General features: G+C 43.6%; 1 protein-coding gene across 1 annotated transcript; it reads right to left on the reverse strand.

Annotated features, from left to right (window-relative positions):
* Window positions 1–22,243: 22,243 nt before the first annotated feature.
* On the reverse strand, window positions 22,244–22,644 carry LOC121458570 (ATP synthase subunit g, mitochondrial-like). The gene has a single exon (XM_041667911.1). The coding sequence runs from the start codon at window positions 22,623–22,625 to the stop codon at window positions 22,326–22,328; it is 300 nt and encodes a 99-aa protein (XP_041523845.1). The 5' UTR covers window positions 22,626–22,644; the 3' UTR covers window positions 22,244–22,325.
* Window positions 22,645–22,891: the final 247 nt, after the last annotated feature.

Raw genomic sequence — 22,891 nt, forward strand, 5'->3', positions numbered from 1 at the left:
AGTTAGACAGCTGTCACATATCTGTAGAGGGTTTACCTCATCCCATGGCAGGCTCCCTGGTTGTTGTTTCAGACTCTGTGAGTTCAGAGCTGGGTTAGTTGTTTCCGTGGGTTTTCTTGTTATGCCCTTGATCCCTCTGACTCCTATGCTTTTCTAAAAGAATTCCAATGCAAAGGAAGAAGTAGCATCTTTTTAATCTTCCGGCAAGAAGGCTGTCAGCTGATGAGGCCCCTTGACTTTGTGCCTTCAGAACTGAAGGATAAATAAGTCCATTTCCTTATCAAGTAGCTTTCCTTGCATATTTCACTATAGCAGTGAAAAATAGACCAATATAGGCACCTTCATCCATTTCCAGAGCTAGTTGCATAGCATCCTTAAATCACCCCCATCTTTGTATCTCCCTTTACAAAGACTCTTGTGTGCCGAGCGGTGGTGGCGCACACCTTTAATCCCAGCACTCGGGAGGCAGAGGCAGGCGGGTCTCTGTGAGTTCGAGGCCAGTCTGGTCTACAAGAGCTAGTTCCAGGACAGGCACCAAAAACTACAGAGAAACCCTGTCTCGAAAATCAAAAAAAACAAAACAAACAAACAAACAAAAAACCAAAGACTCTTGTGAGGATGATGTTAGGGTCACCTGGATAATCCAGGCCCCCTACCACAGTCTCAAGGTCTTGTAATTCTTCTCTGCTATATATTTAATGCTTCAGGGTGGAAATATGCACAACTTGGGGAGTCTGTCATTCTCCCTTCCACAGGATGAATGTATATGTATACACACATATTACTTTGTCTAAATAATTATATTGAAATTCTTAGTTAACTAGGATACCTCTGACCCAATTTATTCTATATCTGCTTCAGTTTCCTCCTGCGATGATGGGAACCTGTCTTTCATTCTCCTTAATAAGTAACTTATTTGATTATTCTCCTCTGTAAGAGCAGCCAGCCTCTGATATGTTGGAAGGTATGCTGCAGCTCTACCTGGACGCTGATTCTTCACTCCCGGCTACCTTTTATGGGAATGCTTTCCTTAGCTTACTTAGATTCTGCCGTTTCAAGCCAGGCTGCCCTGCAAGAACACCATCCTACCCTTTTCTAGCTCTGGCCCCACACTGAGAAGCCCTCCTATGCAAACACCCTCTCATTCCACTAAGGCCCCAGCTCTAGCTCTGGACCCTATGTCTCTCTCTAGAAGGTCTAGATGTCACCTTAGCATACTCCATCAAACAGTTTCCAGGTAAGAAAGAAAAGCCTAGAAGGCCAGAAGATAAATTACAGAAGTTGGTTCTTTCTTCCCATCCCTGGGTTCTGAGGATTGAATTCAAGTAATCAGGCTTATCAGTGGGTGCTTTTACCCATCTTCCCCGCTTAAAAGAAAATAAAATCTATTTTTGAGACTAGGTTTTATGTAGTCTAGGCTATCTTCAAATTTGCTGCATAGCTAAGGATAACCTTAACTTCTGATCCTAATTCCTCCCTCTCCCAAACACCGGGATTACCGGCTTGCATCACTAGATCTGGTTTTTCATGTGGCCGTTTTAAGATGGAATAAAGGCTTTAATGCAAAAAGGGAGTGTGTGATGCCAAAGTTCTGAGGTTGGAGCTGAGAGGGGTGCAGCCGAGGATTTGAGATGACTATGACCGTGTTCACATGCCCGTTTGATTATTTGAGGAGCCCACTCCTACTTTCCTGGACTGAGAATAATGCCTTCAGTCTGGTGCTAATCAAACTGCTTTTGTTAACAAACCAGCTTTGGCTTCAGTTGTTTTTATGCCGATTAAGAACACTGCCTCAAAGAGAAGTATGAACTGAATTTAATTTTCTCCCCAAGACTATTGAATGGAAATGTCTTAGATCCTCCTTACTCTAGAAAGGGTTCATTACATTTATCATGAATAGCAAACCAAAAAACAAACTTTGATGGAATGTATTCGACAGTTTCGTGCATATATAACATGCATTTTGATTATAATAACACCCCCTCTCCAATTTTCCTTTCAACTCTATTTCCAGCCCAATTCTCTACAAGTCCCTTTCCTGCATTCATGAGGTGTTTTTGAGACTCCACTCAGTTTAACCAGGGTGTGAGACCATGGTTTTAGAAGGATTCCTTGGAACCTAGTGGGCTCTCCATGGGTACTCAACTGGAAACAGGCACTCTCTTCCCAGAAATAGTTCATCAGGGATGGGTAGAGCCTGGTACACCCCTCCACAGTCTGCCATTGAGTGTTGATAGGCTCAGCCTATCAACTCATTGCTGGCATTGACAGCGGCTGCGAAGTCATGGCTGCGTTGGCTGTGCCATGCCTGGAAGACAGACAATTGCTCTTTATGCCCAGTCTCCTAAAATTGCTTACTTAATTTATCTACCTACTGAGAAGGGAACCTCAAAATAGACTGAATCTTAACAATGTATGCAGTTTTTTTCCCCCTTAGGGAACAGGAAACACGGCTCAGGTCTTCTGTGTTTACTTTGAGCTCAAGGCCAGGATGTGACCAGCAAGGATAAGGTGGAGCTGTTTCTTGGAGCAAGTTTAGCTATACTATGCAGCCATGTAAAAGCAGAAGCCTATCAGTTCTATTATGGGTATCTCCCTTGGCTTCCTGGTGACTTTAGGAGAATCTTTAAATGCTCATGTTCATTCAGTCTGCCACCTACCACACACAGGCTATGATCTTCATTTGCTTATCTCATGGGGATTTTGTAAGGGCTGGCTAACAAGCAGGGTGGTTAAGCAACAATAAGATTAGAAAAAACAGAGAGCCCATGAGCCAGAGATTCCTTTTAATTAGAGGTGGTCTTTTGCTTTAGGAATGAGCTATGCTTACGGTGCTGGTTTTCATTTTGTTTTGTTTGTTTGTTTTGGTCTATTTCTCTGTCTTACACATTGGATGAATTATTATTTATGTCCATTATTAATTAATCCATAATAATATGTTTGGCTTAACAACAAGGAAGTCATTTGCTCCACTATTGTAGTAATAAGGAGCGGCGGTCTGCGTCCCCGGCACCCGGCCGCCCATATGGCTAGCTTAGCTTATGCCCCGAAGTAATTACACGGAAACTGTATTCTTTTTTTTTTTTTAACTTTTTTTTTATTGAGAAAAGGAGAAAAAAAAAGTTTCCACCTCCTCCCAGCCTCCCACTTCCCTCCCCCTCCTCCCACCCTTCTCCCCCCTCCCCCATCCCTCTCCCCCTACCCCCACTCTTCTCCCCCTCCCTCTCCAGTCCAAAGAGCAGTCAGGGTTCCCTGCCCTGTGGTGAGTCCCAGGTCCTCCCCCCTCCGTCCATATCCAGGAAGGTGAACATCCAAACTGGCTAGGCTCCCACAAAGCCAGCACATTACGTAGGATCAAAACCCCATGCCATTGTCCTTGGCCTCTCATCAGCCCCCATTGTTCACCATGTTCAGAGAGTCCAGTTTCATCCCATGCTTCTTCAGTCACAGTCCAGCTGGCCTTGGTGAGCTCCCAATAGATCAGCTCCACTGTCTCAGTGGGTGGGTGCACCCCTCGTGGTCCCGACTTCCTTGCTCATGCTCTCCCTCCTTCCGCCCCTCACTGGGACCTTGGGAGCTCAGTCCAGTGCTCCAGTGTGGGTCTCCGTCTCTATCTCCATCCATCACCAGATGAAGGTTCTATGATGATATGCAAGATATTCGTCAGTATTGCTCTAGGATAGGGTCATTTCAGGTTCCCTATCCTCAGCTGCCCAAGGAACTAACTGGGGACCTCGGCTTGGGCACCTGGGAGCCACTCTAGGTTCAAGTCTCTTGCCACCCCTAAGGTGGCTCCCTTAACTAAGAATTGTGCTTCCGTGCTCCCCTATCCAACCTTCCTTTATCCCAATCCTCCTTTTTTCCCAAGTTCCCTCCATCCTCCCCTTCTTCCTTTTCTCTCCCCATCTCCCCTTACCCCCATCCCATCCCACCCCCAAGATCCCAATTTTCTCCCAGGCAATTTTGTCTACTTCCCATAGCCAAGAGGACAACTATATGTTTTTCCTTTGGTTCACCTTCTTACTTAGCTTCTTTAGGATCACCAATTGTAGACTCCGTGGCCCTTATTTAGGGCTAGAAACCAATTATGAGTGAGTACATCCCATATTCATCTTTTTGAATCTGGGTTACCTCACTCAGAATAGTGTTTTCTATTTCCATCCATTTGCATGCAAAATTCGAGAAGTCATTGTTTTTTACCACAGCGTAGTACTCTAATGTGTAGATATTCCACATCCATTCTTCATGGATATTCTTCATCCATTCTTCCATTGAAGGGCATCTAGGTTGTTTCCAGGTTCTGGCTATTACAAATAATACTGCTATGAACATAGTTGAACAAATGCTCTTGTCATATGATAGGGCATCTCTTGGGTATATTCCCAGGAGTGGTATTGCTGGGTCCAGGGGTAGGTTGATCCCGAATTTCCTAAGAAACCGAAACACAGATTTCCAAAGTGGTTGCACAAGATTGCATTCCCACCAGCAATGGATGAGGGTACCCCTTCCTCCACAGCCTCTCCAGCAAAGGCTATCATTGGTGTTTTTTATTTTAGCCATTCTGACAGGTGTAAGATGATATCTCAAAGTTGTTTTGATTTGCATTTCCCTGATCGCTAAGGAGGTTGAGCATGACCTTAAGTGTCTTTTGGCCATTTGAACTTCCTCTGCTGAGAATTCTCTGTTCAGTTCAGTGCCCCATTTTTTAATTGGGTTAATTAGCATTTTAAAGTCTAGTTTCCTGAGTTCTCTATATATTTTGGAGATCAGACCTATGTCTGTTGCGGGGTTGGTGAAGATCTTCTCCCATTCAGTAGGTTGCCTTTTTGTCTTGGTGACAGTGTCCTTTGCTTTACAGAAGCTTCTCAGTTTTAGTAGGTCCCATTTATTCAATGTTGCCCTTAATGTCTGTGCTATTTGGGTTACACATAGGAAGCGATCTCCTGTGCCCATCTGTTGTAGGGTACTTCCCACTTTCTCTTCTATCAGGTTCAATGTGTTCTGACTGATAGTGAGGTCTTTAATCCATTTGGACTTGAGTTTTGTGCATGGTGATAGATATGGGTCTATTTTCATTCTTCTACAGGTTGACATCCAGTTATGGAAACTGTATTCTTTTAAACACCGCTTGACCCATTAGTTCCAGCCTTTTCTCGGCTAACTCTCGCACCTGGACTAGCCCATTTCTTATAATCTGTGTAGCCCACGAGCTGGCTTACCAGGAATGATCTTAACCTGCGTCTGCCTGGAGTGGGAGAATCATGGCGACTCACTGATTCAGCTTCTTTCTCCCAGCCTTCCGTTCTGTTTACTCCTCCCACCTATGTTTTAACCTATGAGGGCCAAGCAGTTTCTTTATTGCTTAACCAATGAAATCAACAGATTGATATATGACACTCCCACATCACTGTGTGAATGTACTTCCTCTTTTTTTAAAATATTTATTTATTTATTTATTATGTATACAATATTCTGTCTGTGTGTATGTCTGCAGGCCAGAAGAGGGCACTGGACCTCATTCCAGATGGTTGTGAGCCACCATGTGGTTGCCGGGAATTGAACTCAGGACCTTTGGAAGAGCAGGCAATGCTCTTAACCACTGAGCCATCTCTCCAGCCCCCGAATGTACTTCCTCTTACACTAAACTCTACATGTTGCCGTGAAAAAACCCAAGTGCAAGTGTCTAATTAGGGTTTTTATTGCTGTGAGGAGACATCACGATCAAGGCAACTCTTATAAAGAAAACATTTAATTGGGGTAACTTGCTTATAGCTTGAGAGATTCAGTCCTTTGGAATCATGACAGAGACCATGGTGACATGCAGGCAGTTGTGGCGCTGCAGCAGCTCAGAGTACTACATCTTGCAGGCTACAGGAAGTCAACTGATTGTCACGCTGAAGGAAGCTTGAGCAGAAGACACCTCAAAGCCTACCCCTACAGTGACACATTTCCTCCAACAAGGCCACACCTCTGCTAGAGTCCCTCTCTTGGGGGCCATTTTCTTTCAAACCACCACACAAAGTAAAAACAAAATCATAGTAAAGTCAGAAAATGGGCAGATCCCTGAGCCAGTTCATACTTGTATTGTGTAAGACCCAGCCATGACAGGCTTGACAGAGACCACCCAGGCACCACCCAGGAACAGACCATCCAAGGGAAAAGTACCTAACTTTCCAACCTTTCTAGATAGGATCTGAACACATTCATTCACTTTTTATCAGGGCATCCCTCGACAAATGTCAGCCAATCAGGGGTCTGGAACCTTAGAAATCCCTCACCCCAACCTCTGTTATTATAAAAACCTCACCCCAACTAAGCTCAGGGTTCTCTGATTGTGTCAATGCATTGGACACACAGAGAGTCTGAGTTCAAATAAGAATTAAGGCTCTTTGCTTTTACATACAAGACTTGGTCTCCTTGTTGGTTTTTGGGGGACTCTGCAAACCTGGGCATAACATTTGGGGACTCGTTCAGGATCCCCCAAACCCACTGGGACCACCGTCCTGTAGAGTCTTCAGCTGGCTGGTAAGTTTTGTTTTTATGTTTCATCTTTCTGTTTTGGGTATCCTTCTATAAGTGGGCCCAGAATCTGGATGAACCTGTAGATGGTCTGAGTGGATGCACACCAAAAAAACCCACAGGGTGGGGGACCTGAGAACACGTTCCAGGGCCCATCTGTACGTGGTCAATCTCTCTGGTTAAATTTGGGTCCTAGGACTCTTCTGTATGAGATTGAATCCCACTAGCTTCTGTAAAAAGACAGAGTGGGTTGCATCCACTTGCTGGCATAGATCCAGGGTCTTCAGTGCAGTTTTGTCTCTGGTCACCAGAACTCTGTATTGTTCTGTTTACTGTCTTGTTTTTGTCTTTGGTCCATCCTCTTTCTGACTTACATAATTGGACTAATTTAAAGCATGACTCTTTTGAATTTAATACTGGTCACTTATAGGACTTTAGAGATAGGGTCATAAGTGTGGGGTTTGAAACTAAGAAAAAAAAAGGGAGTATATTTTCCTAAAAGGAATGAGACAAATAACCTTTATCTACTTTGAACATCTCATTGAAAAGAGGCAGCCTTGAACCATAGCGTGGGGGCAACGTAAGCGGGCATGTCCTACAAGCACGGGGCTGCGGGGCAGCATATTGTGTGGGTGGGATAGCTGGGCGATGCAGCCTTGTTGTGACAGTGTAGCAAGGCTGCCAGCCACAGCTTGCAAGGGGCAGGCATGCCCAGTAGGATTTCAAAGCTGAACAGAGAATCTAGGGTTAATTTCTATGGCTGGAAAAGTTAGCCATCTTTTGCCCTCATGCTGCCCCTTTTCCATGCCGATGGGTGGGACTCCTGTGGCCTGCCCTGAGGCTTGCCTACCTCAACTTCTGTCTAAACTTGACTGCATTGGGCTCTGTGGTTGCTAAGCGACAGTTGCCACCGCGAAATAGCCTGGTACGGCTCCGCCAGGGATGCTTTCGTCATTCAGATACCATGGGTTATAAATATCATTTAAAGGGGTCGGATACTTCATGCTGGTACAGGTTTTATGTGCTGATGCAAATTTAAAGTTATTTGATCATATTAGTTTTGTTTGCTTGTTAAAAAGTTTTGCCTATTTCTCAAGAAAGTTGCGTATGCTTGCTCAAAATAACTAAAAATGCTTATTTCTTAATCCTGACAACCACACATTTATGCATATCTGTTACAATATTTGTCATGAGCTGTTTAAGTCTATTGAAATCAGATTCTGGGGGGCTGGAGAGATGGCTCTTCCAAAGGTCCTGAGTTCAATTCCCAGCAACCACATGTGCTCACAACCATCTGTAATGGGATTTGGTGCCCTCTTCTGGCTTGCAGGGATACACACAGGCAGAACACTGACTATATAATAAATAAATAATCTTAAAAAAAAAAGAAATCAGATTCTGGGAGCAAAAGCCTTCTCCTGTCTCCTCCAAAGCCTCCTGTGTTAGGCCAGGTTACCCCCCTTAGCCCCCTGACTCTGTAACAGGAAGAGAGGAGAACAGCTAAATAGCCCGAGTAAGAACACTGCACCCCTGAGAGCAGCTAGAGGATGAACTCTCCCCAACAGAGGTCACTCTTGTTTATCCCACAGCAGAAGGAGCCTGCAGTGGGAAGAGTAGGTGGAAGTTCCCATAGGAAGCCCAACTGTGCAGAGAGCGTACAATCAGGAGCTCTAGCTGGCCAGCTTAACTTCCCCAGTCAGTTTCTGCAGGATGTTTGTAAGCCCCAGATTTTATTACATTACTTTTGCTTGCTCTCTTAATCAGACTACAGCAGTCATCTCCGCTGGATATTGTGCCTGCCTGATTTGATTATGTTTTGCTATCTTCTATCTACCTCCATCTACTTCTCAATATTTATTCTTTTATTTTGGTTTGTTATAGACATCATAAACTCAGTCACTCAGAACAAAAACACAGATATCAGGGATCACTCTCTGGATCCTGGAGAACATACAGACAGAACTCTTTCCCACAGCACCTCTCAGATGCTCATGCCTTTGTGGCTCTTGATTTGAATTTGCAACAGTAGGGAGATTGCACTTTTTTAAAAAATTTTTTTTTAATCAATCAGAGATGCCATCTAAGTTTAAAGGGCCAAGGGAAAAAATGAGAAACACAACACAGAGTGGTAGATAAGGCAGCTTTGTTTCCAGGTGTGAGCTTTGGTGCTGGGGGCGGGGCGGTTCTGGTTGTCTGCTGTGAACTTTCAGACTGTTTACAACATATACAAACCATACCACTTCTGTTATTACTCCAGCCTTGGCTATTTCTAGTATACAGACTTGCTGCCTCTTGTTCAAAGTATGGCTGTGTTCAGGGGTACTCCATCAGAGTACCATTGGAACCATTGGCTTGGGGAGGGGGACACTCCAGTGTGATCTTTGCAGCTCTGTGACTATTAGTGCTTCTAGAGGACAATCAAGGCTCCCTCCTGGATTTCCTTTTTTTTAGGTTGTGTAACTGTATCAAGATCTAAGGTATCAGCCAGACAGATAAAACAGAGAGTGCAAGACAGAAGTTCTTGTGCTTCCCACAGAGACAGTGTGGCTGCTTGATGTTGGATTTCCCTCTGTATGCTGTGAATACCATTGGCTAATAAAGAAACTGTCTTAGGCCTGTGATAGGGTAGGGTAGAGTAGAGCTAGTTGGGGAAAACTAAACTGAATGCTGGAAGAAAGGAGGTGGAGTCAGAGAGAAGTCATGGAGTCGCTGCTAGAGATAGACATGCCGAAATCTTGCCGGTAAGCCAAGAGCCTCATAGTAGAATACAAAATAATGGAGATGGGTTAATTCTAGATGCAAGAGCTAACTAGCAATATGCTTAAGTAACTGGCCAAGCAATGATTTTAATTAATGCAGTTTCTGTGTGATCATTTCCCATCTGAGCTGCAGGGTGGCTGGAAGACAAGTGGTCTTCTTACAACAGCTGCTGCCTGCAGGTTTTGCTCCCCTGCACTGTTTTCTCCTGGTTACGGAGGAAGAATGAAGCCACCCAAAGATTTTCAAATAGAAATTTCAAGGGTTCAAAGTAATGATTTTAGAAATCTTTACATACCTGTGATTGATGTTCGTTACTTTCTTTTTCCTTAGGAATCCTGAACTTGAAGAAAATGGGATTTTATTCACTAGATAGTTTTTTAAAATGGAGCTTTGGGGTTGGAAAGATAGCTCCGGGGTTAAGAGCACTGGATGCTCTTTCAGAGGAGCTGGGTTCAATTCCCAGAACCCACATGGAGATTCACAACCATCTGTAACTCTAATTCCAGAGAACTTGATGCCCTCTTGTGGTCTCTTTGGGCACCAGGCACTCGCATGGTGTACAGACATCCTTCAGGCAAAACATTAGAAAATAAATAAAATAAAATGGCATCTTTTATTCTAGTAAACTCATCACCCTGAGAACTGTTAAGTATAGGAGAGTGATAAGAGGGGCAATGTTGAGCCTACAAAAAAATTCCAACCGTGTGCTCCAACATCTCTCACTCCATTGTCCAGTTACTGGTCTCTGTGTTAGTTCTCTGTGAGACACGAATCTATGGGCATAGCAATATATCATTGTTAGTCAGTTTTCATTTAACTGTTGTATTCTTTTAGCAGAATAATAGTAAGTTCTCCCCTAGGCCTGTGACATATCTGGTCTCTGATTCGTGGGCATGTTCTCAGTGTCAGGTATGGCCCCCACTCATGGAATGAACCTTAAGCCTGATCAAAACATGGTTGGTTGACTCACATTGTGTCAATCATCAAATCCATCCCTCAAGGCCCAAGGATCTATGGCAAAGAGGAAGCAGAAGAAAGAGCTAGAGGTGATGGAGGACTCCAAGGAAACAGTGCCTTCCAGACACACAGGCCTAATAAACATATGAACTCACAGAGCCTGTGACACCATACCAAAGGCCTGCACAGGTTCCAAGAGGACAAAAATCCCAGTATTAAGATGGGGAAATGAATAGAAAGCCCCACCCCAACCAGAAAGCTATTTGTAATTGATACGTGCTGGGAGAGGAAAAAATCCATTTTTTTTTCCAGTGGAGTGTCACTGATATGTTTATTAATCACATTCCAGGGCAGGTCCCATGCTCAGGAGTCAAGTCAACACAAAATGAACTCAGTGCATTTTGTTTTTATTTTGGTTTGGTTTGGTATTTATTTGTTTTGATTTCTTTTTTTTGGAAACAAAGAAAACAAACATAAAGTTAGGTGGGTAGGGGGAAGGGTCTAGAAGGAGTTGGGGAGGTGAAACATGATCAAAATAAAATGTATGAAAAGAATTTAAGTAAAAAAATGAATTGAAAAATAAAAGAATTCCAACTTGCTAAACATGACTAGAGAAGTATTATGGGAAAAACTGGTGTTAAATGTGTTATGTTGTGGTTGTGCTTTTAGAAGGTAGGAGAAAACCTATCACTTTCTCTTCCAATCACTTCTCTGTCGTAGCTACAGCGTAGGAAAACATTTCCAAATGAAAGCCTGAGGGACACCCTACACCGTTCTGCGGGAGGTTTTGAGTTGATCCTTTTGGGATGTGCAGCATGGGATACCCTACATTTCCCCAGTCCTGAATGTTGGGAGGGCAGCAGACAGGGGCTAAAGGAACTCTGAAACTGAGAGTCTTAAACCCTTGCCCTGTTCTCCTGAAACGTCATTCAAGGATCTGGATGTGGGACACCATCACAAACCTGAATGATGAGCAGAGCCCTGAGAATTTGTGCTGTGTCTGTAATAGAGGCAGGGACTGTCTGCCTTCTTTCTGAGGACTCCAAATATACAAGAAAGCAAGCGAGCTGGGAGGAGGTGACTGGAAAGCCCAGAAAGTAGAAAAGCAAGTCAGAGCGCTCAAAGGCGGCGTTTAGAAAGCTTTCCCACAGTTTCTGCTCAGTAATAACCAACAGATCTCTTGTCACTACCAGAACATAATGTGATGCTTAGTTGAAGCAACACCAAAATAGAACTCAGTGCTAGTGAATCATTCAGAGGTCTTGGCTATCAATTTAGGAAAGAAAGAACATCTCTTTCTTACTCATCATGGAAAGAGAGAGTCTGGTCTTTCTAATTAGAAAAATCATAGTTTTGTTTCACTTCATTATTTCATCAGCTGGGTGAACTCTAGCTCACTCCTGTTGGGATGCAAATTCCCAGAGTTTCCACTCCCTGATAAACCAGCAGGCAGTGGGCACTCAGAAGTTACTTGACGCCAGTTGTGTTTTCTGAGCATATAGATCGTCACCTGTTAAAAGGAGAACCTCAGAAGGTCATCATGAAGACAATGGAAATGCTGACGAGGAGTCTGAGCAGAGAGGACAGTCCAGCTACTGAGTCCTGGCGTAGGTAATTGTCTTGTTGCCTCCAGGTGCGGCTTGTTCCAGTCTCTTTTTCTCTCATTTTTAAAAAAAAGTTTTATTAATTTTTTAAACCATTTTTTGATGACCTTTCTGTACTTCTGTCCTAGCAGTACCACCTTTACAGAGAGTTTAGCTTCACTGAAGAATGCAGACACTTCTTCATTAAAAGCTATGAGCTAAAAACCAGACTCCTGTTCCACTTGCTGCCGTTAGTCACCCTCTAAGGGTGGTGTGCTTCAGGGTCCCCTCCCCCATAGAAATGCAGTGTGTTGGTGTTGTTCTCTGGGGACTTCTGTGCATCGGAACAAATGTCTGGACGAAGGATGAAAGGGTATCCTTTTATCGCCTCGTCTGCCTGTCACCCTTGGTTTCTCGTTACAGCTGTGCTCAGCTGCTCCCAGTTTTTAAATAAACCACACACTTCCTGAACTTCGAGCATTCCCATGCCTGCTTCCTCTGCCTGGGATTCCCATAACCTCGCCCCGTCCTTATGTATTATCTTTTAATTTTGTTCTCCAGAGTACTGGGGATAGATTCAAAGGTCTCATGTACCATCAGTGAACTGTGCTCTGGCCGCCAGGTCTTGTAAAAAGGTTCCCGTTTTTCACAGTCGAGTTCTCATCTCTCATCTTGAAATTACAGCTTTATTAGGATCTTCACATAAATAATTAACAATCAAAACCAACGTTCTTTTCCACATCATAATTTCTGCCTTTTTTGCTTTAAGGGAGCTCAAAGGCACAGTGATATTATTTTCTCAAACCAAGTCAGAAACCACACCCTTGCACATCTTTGCGGTCACACTGTGGAAATGTATTCCTAACATGTCTATTTTGTTCAAAATGATTTATTCTGCATCATAGCTACATGGAACTGGGTGAATTACTCTCTGGAAAAAAAAAAGCAAGAAATATTCTCACAGTAGTTTAGGAGGATCCGCCAACTATCTCACTCAATGAAAAAGTGTAAGCTGTGTATGGATAAGCCATTCTCCAAGGGCTTCCTACAAAGTGAACACCTTGCAAAACTGAGCTTGCTCTGTTGCTGAAGACATTTTATTCAATCTTACTAGCTTCTGCTAACTTTACAGTAGTGATGCTTTCATACACTATTCTTTGGTTATAATTACCCCTCAACCCTCATTGCATCCTCCTATTTCTCTCATCGTGTTTCTTTTCCTGGTGCTTTTTATGATTTCTGTTTCATGTTCTCAAGGCACTTAAATGTCTACAATCCTAAATGAGCGTCCTTTTTTAAAATTGATTGATTGATTTGCATGTCATGTCTGTGCATGTCTGTGTACCACACATGTACCTCATTACCTGGTAACTGTGGAGGCCAGAAAAGGCTGTCAGATCCCCTGGAGCTGGGGTTACAGATGATTGCGAGTTGCCATGTGGATACACGAACCTGGGTCCTCTGGAAGAACAGCCAGTACTCTTAACCATTGACCCAACTCTCCAGTGGGTTCTTTATTCAAAAGGCACTAATCTATTCCAGCAATGGAACAAAGACTCTCTTGGGAATTCATGGACAGTAGATAATGGTTTCCACAAGGGTGATACTTTTCCTAACCTCTTTCCTCTGTATATTCTACCATTTGACAGTAACCCTGTGGTAAGCTATGATTGCACTTTACCCTGAAGTCTTGACTGTCCAGAGCACAGCTCCAGAAACACCATCTTTAAAGAACTAAATGTGGCTTTATGTTTGTAGGTTACGTTTTCCTTAATAGCTTCAGAGGGCAAATTAATGTGGACTTTTCTCAACATGTTTGGATGATTGCCTTGAATTAAATTCAAGTGTGATAATTTAATACCTTCTTTTAACAAAGTACTAATGTTGAAGGGAAAAAAGAATCTGCCTTGTGGGCTTAGTTTCAGATACACCAGAGTCTCTCAAAGAGGAACACACATTTGGAGCCAAATGGAATCCTATGCTGAGTTAAAGCATTCAGCTAGCTGAGCACAGTTGCCAAGGCTGTGGGCAGTAATCCTGGAATGAAAGCCCTGGCAGGTGGGCCCATTCCTAAGTCTCAACAGACTCTGAACTCTAAAGTATAGCTAGGTATTTCCCCCCTTGTACTGGGTAAAAAGAGAGATTGGGTATTGATATGTTTTGCTGTTGTTATTATTTAGGACCTGCCTTTGTTTAAAATTGAACTTTATTTATATACATTTTATTCCTATTCTTTCTCCTCCTTTAATCCCTCCCAGTGCTCCTCCCCAGATATTCCACTTCATATTCTTTTTCTTAGAACAAAACAGAACAGCATAGCACACACAAACCCAAAACATAAAAAAAAACATGCAAACTACCCCCCCCCCCCACACACAAAGAGTCCATTTTGTGTTGGCCAAAATTCCTGAGCATAGGGCCAACTATGGGTTGTGGTTGATATACCTACTGTCCCTCAATGGAAGGAATTTCTTTCCTAACTAACAGCTGCCAATTGCAAATAGCTTCTTGGATAAGGGTGGGAGTTTGTGCCCACTTCCCCTTCTGGGATGGGATTTTGTCTATCTTGAACTTCTGCATGCAGTCACAGTCTTTGTGAATTTATGTGTTCATCAGCCTTGCTTTGTCTGGAAAACAGTGTTTCCTTGGGGTTGTCTCTACTTCTGGCTCTTACAATCTTTCTGCCTTCTCTTCTACATAGATCCCTGATCCTTGAGCAAGGGATTTGATACAGATATTTTATTTAGGGATATGTCTTAGTTAGGGTTTCCATTATTGCTGGGATGAAACACAATGACCAAAAAGCAAGTTGGGGAGGAAAGGGTTTGTTCGATTTATACTTCCACATCACTGTTCATCACCATAGGAAGTCACGACAGGAACTCAAGCAGGGCAGGAATCTGGAGGCAGGAGCTGATGCAGAGGCCATAGAAGAGCACTGTTTACTGGTTTGCTCACATGGCTTGTTCAGCCTGCTTTCTTATAGAACCCAGGACCACCAGGCCAGGGATGGCACCACCCACAATGGACTGGACCCTCCCCCATTGATCACTAATTGAGAAAATGCCTTATAGCTGGATCTCATGGAAGCATTTCCTCAACTGAGGCTCCTCCCTCTCTGATGACTCTAGCTTGTATCAAGTCAACACAAAACCAGCTAGGAAAGGAGGAGAGTTCCACGGTCTCTCACTCTCTGCATGCCATGCAGTGTGTTCTCTGTGTCCTTACCATCTGCTGCCAGAAGCTTTTCTGATGAAGGTGAGCGATGCTCTGATCTGATGGGTGTAGCAGTATGTAATTAGCAGTCATTTTATTTGCTATGTTTCTTAAGCAGAATAACAGCCATCGGTTTCCCATAGGCCCATGACCTGTCTAGTCTCAGGTTCTCGGCCACTTTATCAGGGTCAGATATGGGTTCCATCTCCTGGAGTAAGCTTTAAATGAAATAAAAGGTGGTGACTTCCTAATGCTTGCGTCGCTTACTGCATCAGTACATCTTGCGGCAGTTTGGTAGTGTAGCTTGCAGGGTCGTAGCTAGGTGAGACCGATGATCACTTTTCTCCTCCAGCACCACGAATGATAGTCGTGGTGGGTGAAGATTTCAACTGAGCCCCAGCTCCATTTCTCCTGGTTCAATGACTTAAGTATGTGGTGTCTTCTGCAATAGGGTTAGGTTATGGAGGATGACTAATAGCCTTGTCAGTGGAGCCTGTGATGTTTGTACAATGACTAAAAAAATAATGGAGCCCATTCCTGAGACTGGGGATTTATTTGGTAGTGTATGATGTCTAGTTGGGGCATTATCTCATCCATCGAATGATAACTCCAAAAGCGCTTAATTTGGACCTCATAGTCCTGGAGGCTAGTAGAGTTTATAACTATCATGGTGGGGAGCATGGAAGCCTGCAGGCAGGTGTGGTGTTACAGCCATAGCTAAGAGATCACATCTGATCAAGAAGCACAAGGGAGAGAGAGAGAGAGAGAGAGAGAGAGAGAGAGAGAGAGAGCGCGAGCACGCACTAACTGAAAATGGCATGGATTTTTGAAACCTCAAAGCCTACCCCCAGAGACATACCTCTTCCAATAAGACCACACCTTCTAAATCCTTCCCAAACAGTTCTACCAACTGGGTATCAAATATTCAAATATATTAGTCCATGGGGGTCGTTCTCATTCAAACCACCACATGTATGTATTTTAGGAAGCTTCTACAGCACTAGACTTAAAGGCCTTCTTAAAAAGCATTTAGTATTAATTATCCCTCCCCATGTTCCTTCCTCTGCCCTGCTCTTCCTTTCCCCTCCCCTTTTAAGCCTTTTATTTTAATTTCCTGGAAAATTAATTTTGTAAAAAAGTAAATTACAGATACATTGTTTTAAAAATGTTATTGTCCCTAATACTTTCTTATCTTCTAATTCAGTCTCTTTCTCTCCCTATTCTGGGACTTACACCAGGATCCCACACACACTAGACAAGTATTCTACCACTGAATTATATTCCCCAAACCCTTAGTTTATTGATACAGTGTTTTATTAGGTGTCTCACGACGGCCTGGAACTCATTATTAGTCCTCCCAGGCTGGTCCCAAATTTGTAATCTTCCTGTATCTGCCTTGAACGTGCTCGTATGACAAGTGTAAGTCACCGTGCTCAGCTCTTCAGCCTTCTTTTCTGTAAGGTAAACACATCAACATTTCAATTTCTGTTAGTGCTTTGAAAAACAGTTTAAAAATTAGCAATTTTCCGACATTGATGTCTATGTTTCTAAATAACATGCTGCCATTGCTTTTCCTTTCTAACAGGGCCTCGTGGAAGCCATGTTTGCCTGGAAATTGCTATGTTACTGTGGATGATCTCCAATTCCTGACCTCTTGCCTTCAACTCTGAAATGCTCGGACTAGAACTTACATCATGCCTGGTGGTGCCTGGTTTATGTGCCCAGCTTGGACTCCACATCATTAGACCAGCCCGCAACCAAGTGAGCCACATCCCTAACCTTTAATAGGCGCTGTCGAAAGAAGGCCTAGAAGCAAGAGCGTTTCGAACAGGAAAGGAGTCTTCACTTGTGGAAGGTAATCCAGTTGGCTGAAACGCCACACTGACAATACATGTCTAAAGAAAAATAAAACCCAAGCATCCCAGGGCCAAGTGTACATTTTCTACATGATAGACATGTGAGGGAGTCAGTCCTGACAAAAAAAATAAAATATAATCTGGAGAAAGCTGACTGAGGGACCTATAACCTGGAAATTCAATCTTATACAATGGGCATGTAAAACCATTTAGATGATATGTTTGAACCCAAGTTGGGTACAATGATGAATTAATGTAAGTGAAGAGTAGATTCTAAATAGTTCATGTGATTCAGTTTCAGGAAAGGGGGGCAGTGGGAGCCAGGATTTTGAAGAGATGTTGAGGACTCAGACAGTTAAGACATATGTCATTTACTCTAGATGATGGCTGCCATGCAGGTAGACAGTGGTAGGCTCCCCATACCCAGAAATATGGCTATGGCACACACAGGTAGTCCAAGGGTAGACATAGGCCTTGTTCTAATCAATATTATATTACTGTGAAGAGACACCATGACCACAACAACTCTTACAAAGGAAAGCATTTATCTGGAACTTGCTTACAGTTTCAGAGATTTAGTAAATTATCATTACGGAGGGGATAATGGCAGCATGCAGGCAGACATGGTGCTGGGGAACTTAGAGTTCTACCTGTGGATGCGCAAACAGCAGGAAGAAAAGAGCCAGAGGGCCTGACTTGGGCTTTTGAAACCTCCAAGCCCACTCCCAGTGACACACTTCCTCCAAGAAGGCCACACCTCTGCCAACAAGGTGGAGTTGTATCCTTTCAGATAGTACTTGCTACTCACTAGTGACTAGGTATTCAAATATTTAAGTCTATGCAGGGCATTCTTATTCAAACCATGACAGGCCATCCACAAACATAGACAGGCAGGTTGACAAAGGTGGAGGTTAAGGTTCAAGCTATCAAGCTTTTAACTTCAAAGCTATGTGTCCTGGCTTGTTTTATGTCAACTTGACACAAGTTAGAGTTACCTGAAAGAAGGGAACCTCAACTGAGAAAATGCCCCCATAGGACCTCGCTGTAGGGCATTTTCTTAATTAGTGATCAATGGGAGAGGGCCCAGTTCATTGTGGGTGGTGCCATACCTGGGCTGGTTCCCCTGAATTCTAATAGAACAGGCTGGACAAGCTATGGGGAGCAAGGCAGTAAGCAGCACCCCTCCATGTCCTCAGTAATCAGCTCCTGACTCCAGGTTCCCACCTGGCTTGAGTTTAAGTCAAATAAACCCTTTCCTCCCAACTTTCTTTTTGGTAATGATGATTTGCCCCAGCAATAGTGACCGTAACTAAGACATCATATTCATACAGAACCCACACAAAGGTGGTATTCTGCCAGGAATAGTTATATAGAAAATGACATCACTATTTACTTTTGAGGTTCCCTGGAATCTGGTGTGAACCATTTTGGGCTGATGTCCAATGTATTAGTTATTTTTCTGTGGCTGTGATAAAACACCAGTCCCAAGGCAGCTTTTATAAGAAAGAGTTTACTTGGGTTCATGGCTCCAGAGAGAGAAGAGTCTGATACCATCACAGCAGGGCAATAGGAGTAGTGAGCTGAGTCCTAACATTTTAAACCACAAGCCAAAGCCCAAGAGAGTGGACTGGGAATGGCCTGAGGCTTGAGACCTCAAAGCTGGCCTCCTGTGACACACGTCCTCCAGCAAGGCCTCAACTCTCCTCACACAGCACCAACTGGGCACCACGTATTCAAATACCTGGGACTATGGGTGTTTGATTTCAAACCACCACACCCATCGTCAGCCATATTTTAGCTGATTCCTGCTAGATATTCTTATCAGCATTGTGTTGTCTAAACACAAACTGACTCTTACAGCCTTCTGTTCCTGAAGGAAGCAGGCAGAAGCACCTTGGTGTGAGTACTGCCATTTTGACTTCACACTCCATTTTACCTGAAGGGGGAGATAAAGTTCAGGTTCCCAATCTCTAGGGAAGCTGAGAACTTCCCAATGGCTGACCAACCTCCTCCCTAAACCAAGGAAACAGTCATTGTGCTTGTTTAGTTCTCTAGAAACATGACAACTGTTCCCAACAACGGAAGGAACAAATGAATTTGATCATTGGACTGAAAGGCTTGCATTGTATGCCAGCTGACAATGATGGAGCATTCAAGAAAGCCCCTAATCTCTAAATCCTGATTGGTGTAACTGTAACTTGGCAGCAAAAGTTTGTGAATTTTATGCTTATAAATCCCACTTCTGCCCCTTGTTGGGGTTGTCAGGAGAAACAAAGCTTCCAGGTCCTTGTCCTGCAGCCCCTATCAATCAGTGATGAATTATTAAAATCTTCGGAACCCATAAGCATTGTCTCCTTCCTTATGGCACACAACGGGCGAGGTGTCATGTTCCCTGCACCTTGATGTAACACTGAACCGACTCCTGGATCTTAAGATTGGGAGAACTGAACCTCCACCTTCTGACGCTCTTCACTTCGTTAAGAAAACAATTGATTGTTACTAGGTTATTGAAAGACCCTACAGGCCCCCCTCCTCAAAACCCGCAGCTAGCATGCTCCTGGGGGAACGTCCTGTTTGCTTTTAAAAACATTCTCCGGATCAGCAGCCAGCCTGCTCCCGTAAGAACATCCCATGTGCCTGAGAGAGCAGGATATCTATGAGATATATAGGAAGACTGCAAGGCAAGATGTCAATAAGATAGGACATCAACAAAGCAGGTTAGCTATAAGATAGGAACAGGATGACTGTTGCCAGGCATCCATGCTGAGAGAGGAAACCATTCATGCCCCCGCCTCATTCCGGTCGACCGATAACCACGCTTTTGCTTCTGTAAACTTGCTTTTGCTCTCTCCTATAAGAAGCCCACCCTCCAGTTGGCAGGTGTGCAAGTCTTCCGAGAGATCTTGCCGCCCGCAGGTACCTGTGTCTACTCAATAAACCTCTTGCGATTTGCATCCGTGTGGTCTCGGCCTGTTCCTTGGCGTTGGGGAGGTCTCCTCCCGAAAAAGGTCCTTGTCGAGGGTCTTTCAGTTATGTGTCTTTGAAAAACTCTGGAGAGGTCCTGTAGCAGCTGCACTTTCATGTACTTGGAGCTAATCAGTGAGGATGTTGATGTTTTAGAGTGGTAGGTGTCAGATGTCAGTACTTCACTGGGAGAAGAGGGGGGACAGGCACCTATCAAGAGAAAGCAACAAGGTCACATTCTGGATGCCACCAGCTGTCATTGCATGAAAGGAAGTTCTACCTCATTTGTCACTAATAAGAAGAAACCTATTGTATTCAGATCAGTGAGAAATAACCTGACATCCACCTTATCCCAAGGGTCTACACACAAGGTAGATTCCTTGATATCAATGCAGAACTCTAAGGTGATCCCTAGTGACTCTTGACTGTTTATCTCTCTCTCTCTCTCTCTCTCTCTCTCTCCCAGTGGATTTTTGACCTACAAAACCGGGAACTGGGAACTAGGTATTATCTCTCAAGTCAAGAAGTGTGTGGTCATTTGTTGCACAGAAAAAAAAAACAAATATATTCTGAGCCTGGGTTGTTTAGAAAGCAGAACGGGAGGTCAGAACTTGTGTTCTACAATTCTACTACTTTGTTAGCAGTGCAATTATGCAATTGAACAAGAATAAGGGGAAGGTGGAGTCAAACAAGGAAGAGAATGTAATGTGAAAGTGTTTATTAAGGGCAACTTACATTTGATCTTGGAGAATCTGTGTGTGTGTGTGTGTGTGTGTGTGTGTGTGTGCATATGATAGTGTTTTTTATTTGTTTTCATCTTTAAAAATATTTTTAATTTTTTATTAAATTTTTAAAATTTATTTTACATACCAACTGTGGTTTCCCCTCCCTCCTCTCCTCCTGTTTTCTATCCTCCTATCTTTTTTTTACTCCTTTCCCCTCTACCCACTCCTCAGAAAGGGTAAGGCTCTCATGGGAGTCAACAAAGCATGGCTTATCAAGCTGAGGCAGGCCAAGCTCCTCCCCCCTGCATCAAGGCTGAGTGAGGCATCCCACCATAAGGAATGGGTTCCAAAAAACCAGCTCATGCAGCAGGGATAGATCCTGATCCCACTGCTAGGGACCCCACAAACAGACCAAGCCACACAACTGTCCTCGACATGCAGAGGGCCTAGGTGGTCCAAAGGGGACACTGTTGGTTCATGTTTCTCTTTGGTCATAGACTTTCCACTGGATGGTAATTGCCTTGCTTTTCCAGACAAACACAAGTGAGTGTGTTTGGTGTGTGTGTGGGGTCTTGCACATTAGCATCAACAGGAAAGCCATAGGCAAAAGGTGAGGGGAGTGCTGGCTGTCATTGGCTGAACTGGAAGAGGATGCCAAAGGTCACAGAAAAGGGAGGTCCGAGGGGCTGAAGTAGCATATCTGAGGTGGCTTCTTGATGCTCCTTTTTTTGTGGTAAAAGCTGAAGGAGTGATTGAAATATTATTTTTTTTTGTTTTGGCCTTATGCTTTCTTTGACAACTGCAGTTGTGAAATCTATCACAATATTTGCTGTCAACAGGACATCTAATCTTGCTCTCTGAGGAGCGGCAACCTCTCAGAGAAAACTCTCTTCACAGGGAGTATGACAGTTTTTCCTCAGAATTTTTATTTTTCTGAATGTGTTCTTCTGACTTCTTCTTTGCTTTGGTGTTGGTTTGGAGGGTGTCTGAAGTGTTAGACACAGCCCTCTTACCCATAAGGCATTCACAAAGAGTGAACACATGCTTATAATGTCAACTCTTCTGAAGTTCAAATTACACTGGCCTTTGCCTGTGCTTGCTTTGCAGCCTCTCGATTTCCCCTCTCAACCTCTGCACAGGAAATGGGCAAGCTCTCTTCTTCTATACAACAACATTGCTGGTATTAGTAGTAGTAGAATCGCCGTGAACCATTTTTTCCCAGAAGTCTCTTAGCAGATTTCTCCCTATATTCTCTTGGCCAGAACGATAATGTCTTTTAAATCCTGAGCCATTGGAAATTGTAAAGGGTACTCTCTGGCCCTTCCATAGGTACCTTATAGCAACAGCAAAGAGGAGGGAATGGCTATCAGAAAGGCAACTGGCAATGGTTTTTCCTGTTTTTTTGGAGGTGATGAGTCTTCTTGGACACACACACCAATTACTAGACAGGCAATTAAGAACATAGTGTCATAGTGTCTCTGTGTGTACAAGTACAAATGTGTGCAGTTTCCAGCAGGGGTCAGAAGAGGGAGTCAGATCCCAACCTGGAACTGTAGCTACAGGCAGTCCCAAAGAAACACACAGAGGGTTACATTAATTATAAACTGGTTGGCCTATTAGCTCAGGCTTCTTATTAACTCTTTTTTTTATTTGACAGTTGGTATTTTATTCAGATAGCAGTCTCATTCCATGTGATCCAAGAATATTGAAAGAACTCAAATAAAATCAGATGTGAAGGTCAGTCTTCACACATCATAGCCAACGATGCCACGTTTGCCTATGATCTCTCCAACATAAAACCACATCCACACCTCAGTGGCCACCAAACCATTCAGCACAGCTTCCTTAACTGTAAGATGTTTGAAGCTACCAGTTTTAGCACTTTGAATTACTTTTTTCGCACTCTGAATAGCTGCAGGGGTTGGGGGAACCAGCTCAACCTTGGCGTATTGCCAAAATGTGGCCAATCGAGGCTTCGAGTAAGTCACAGCAGCGGATACTAGCCCCGGGGCTTTCTCCGCGAAGTTATGGACAAACTTGGCCATGGTCTAGGGTGGAAGGTCCATCTCCTCAAACTGCCGGCTGAATGTCACCCTTCTTATTAACTCTTATATCTTACATTTTAACCCATAATTCTGTCTGTCTTAGCCATGTGGCTTGGTACCTTTTATCAGTGAGGCATTCTCATCTTGCTTCCTCTGTGCCTGGGTGATGACTACAGACTGAGCCTTTCCTCTTCCCAGAATTCTCCTGTTCTGGTCGCCCCACTTATTCTTTCTGCCTGGCTATTGGCCAATCAGCATTTATTAAA

Source organism: Microtus oregoni, unplaced genomic scaffold (genome assembly GCF_018167655.1).
Source record: "Microtus oregoni isolate MIOR12 unplaced genomic scaffold, Mior012 000017F_ref0000208, whole genome shotgun sequence".
NCBI classification, from domain to species: Eukaryota; Metazoa; Chordata; class Mammalia; order Rodentia; family Cricetidae; genus Microtus; species Microtus oregoni.

Coding starts and splice junctions, on each gene's coding strand:
- LOC121458570 (XM_041667911.1), bottom strand. CDS start 22,625: ATGGCCAAGTTTGTCCATAACTTCGCGGAGAAAGCCCCGGGGCTAGTA.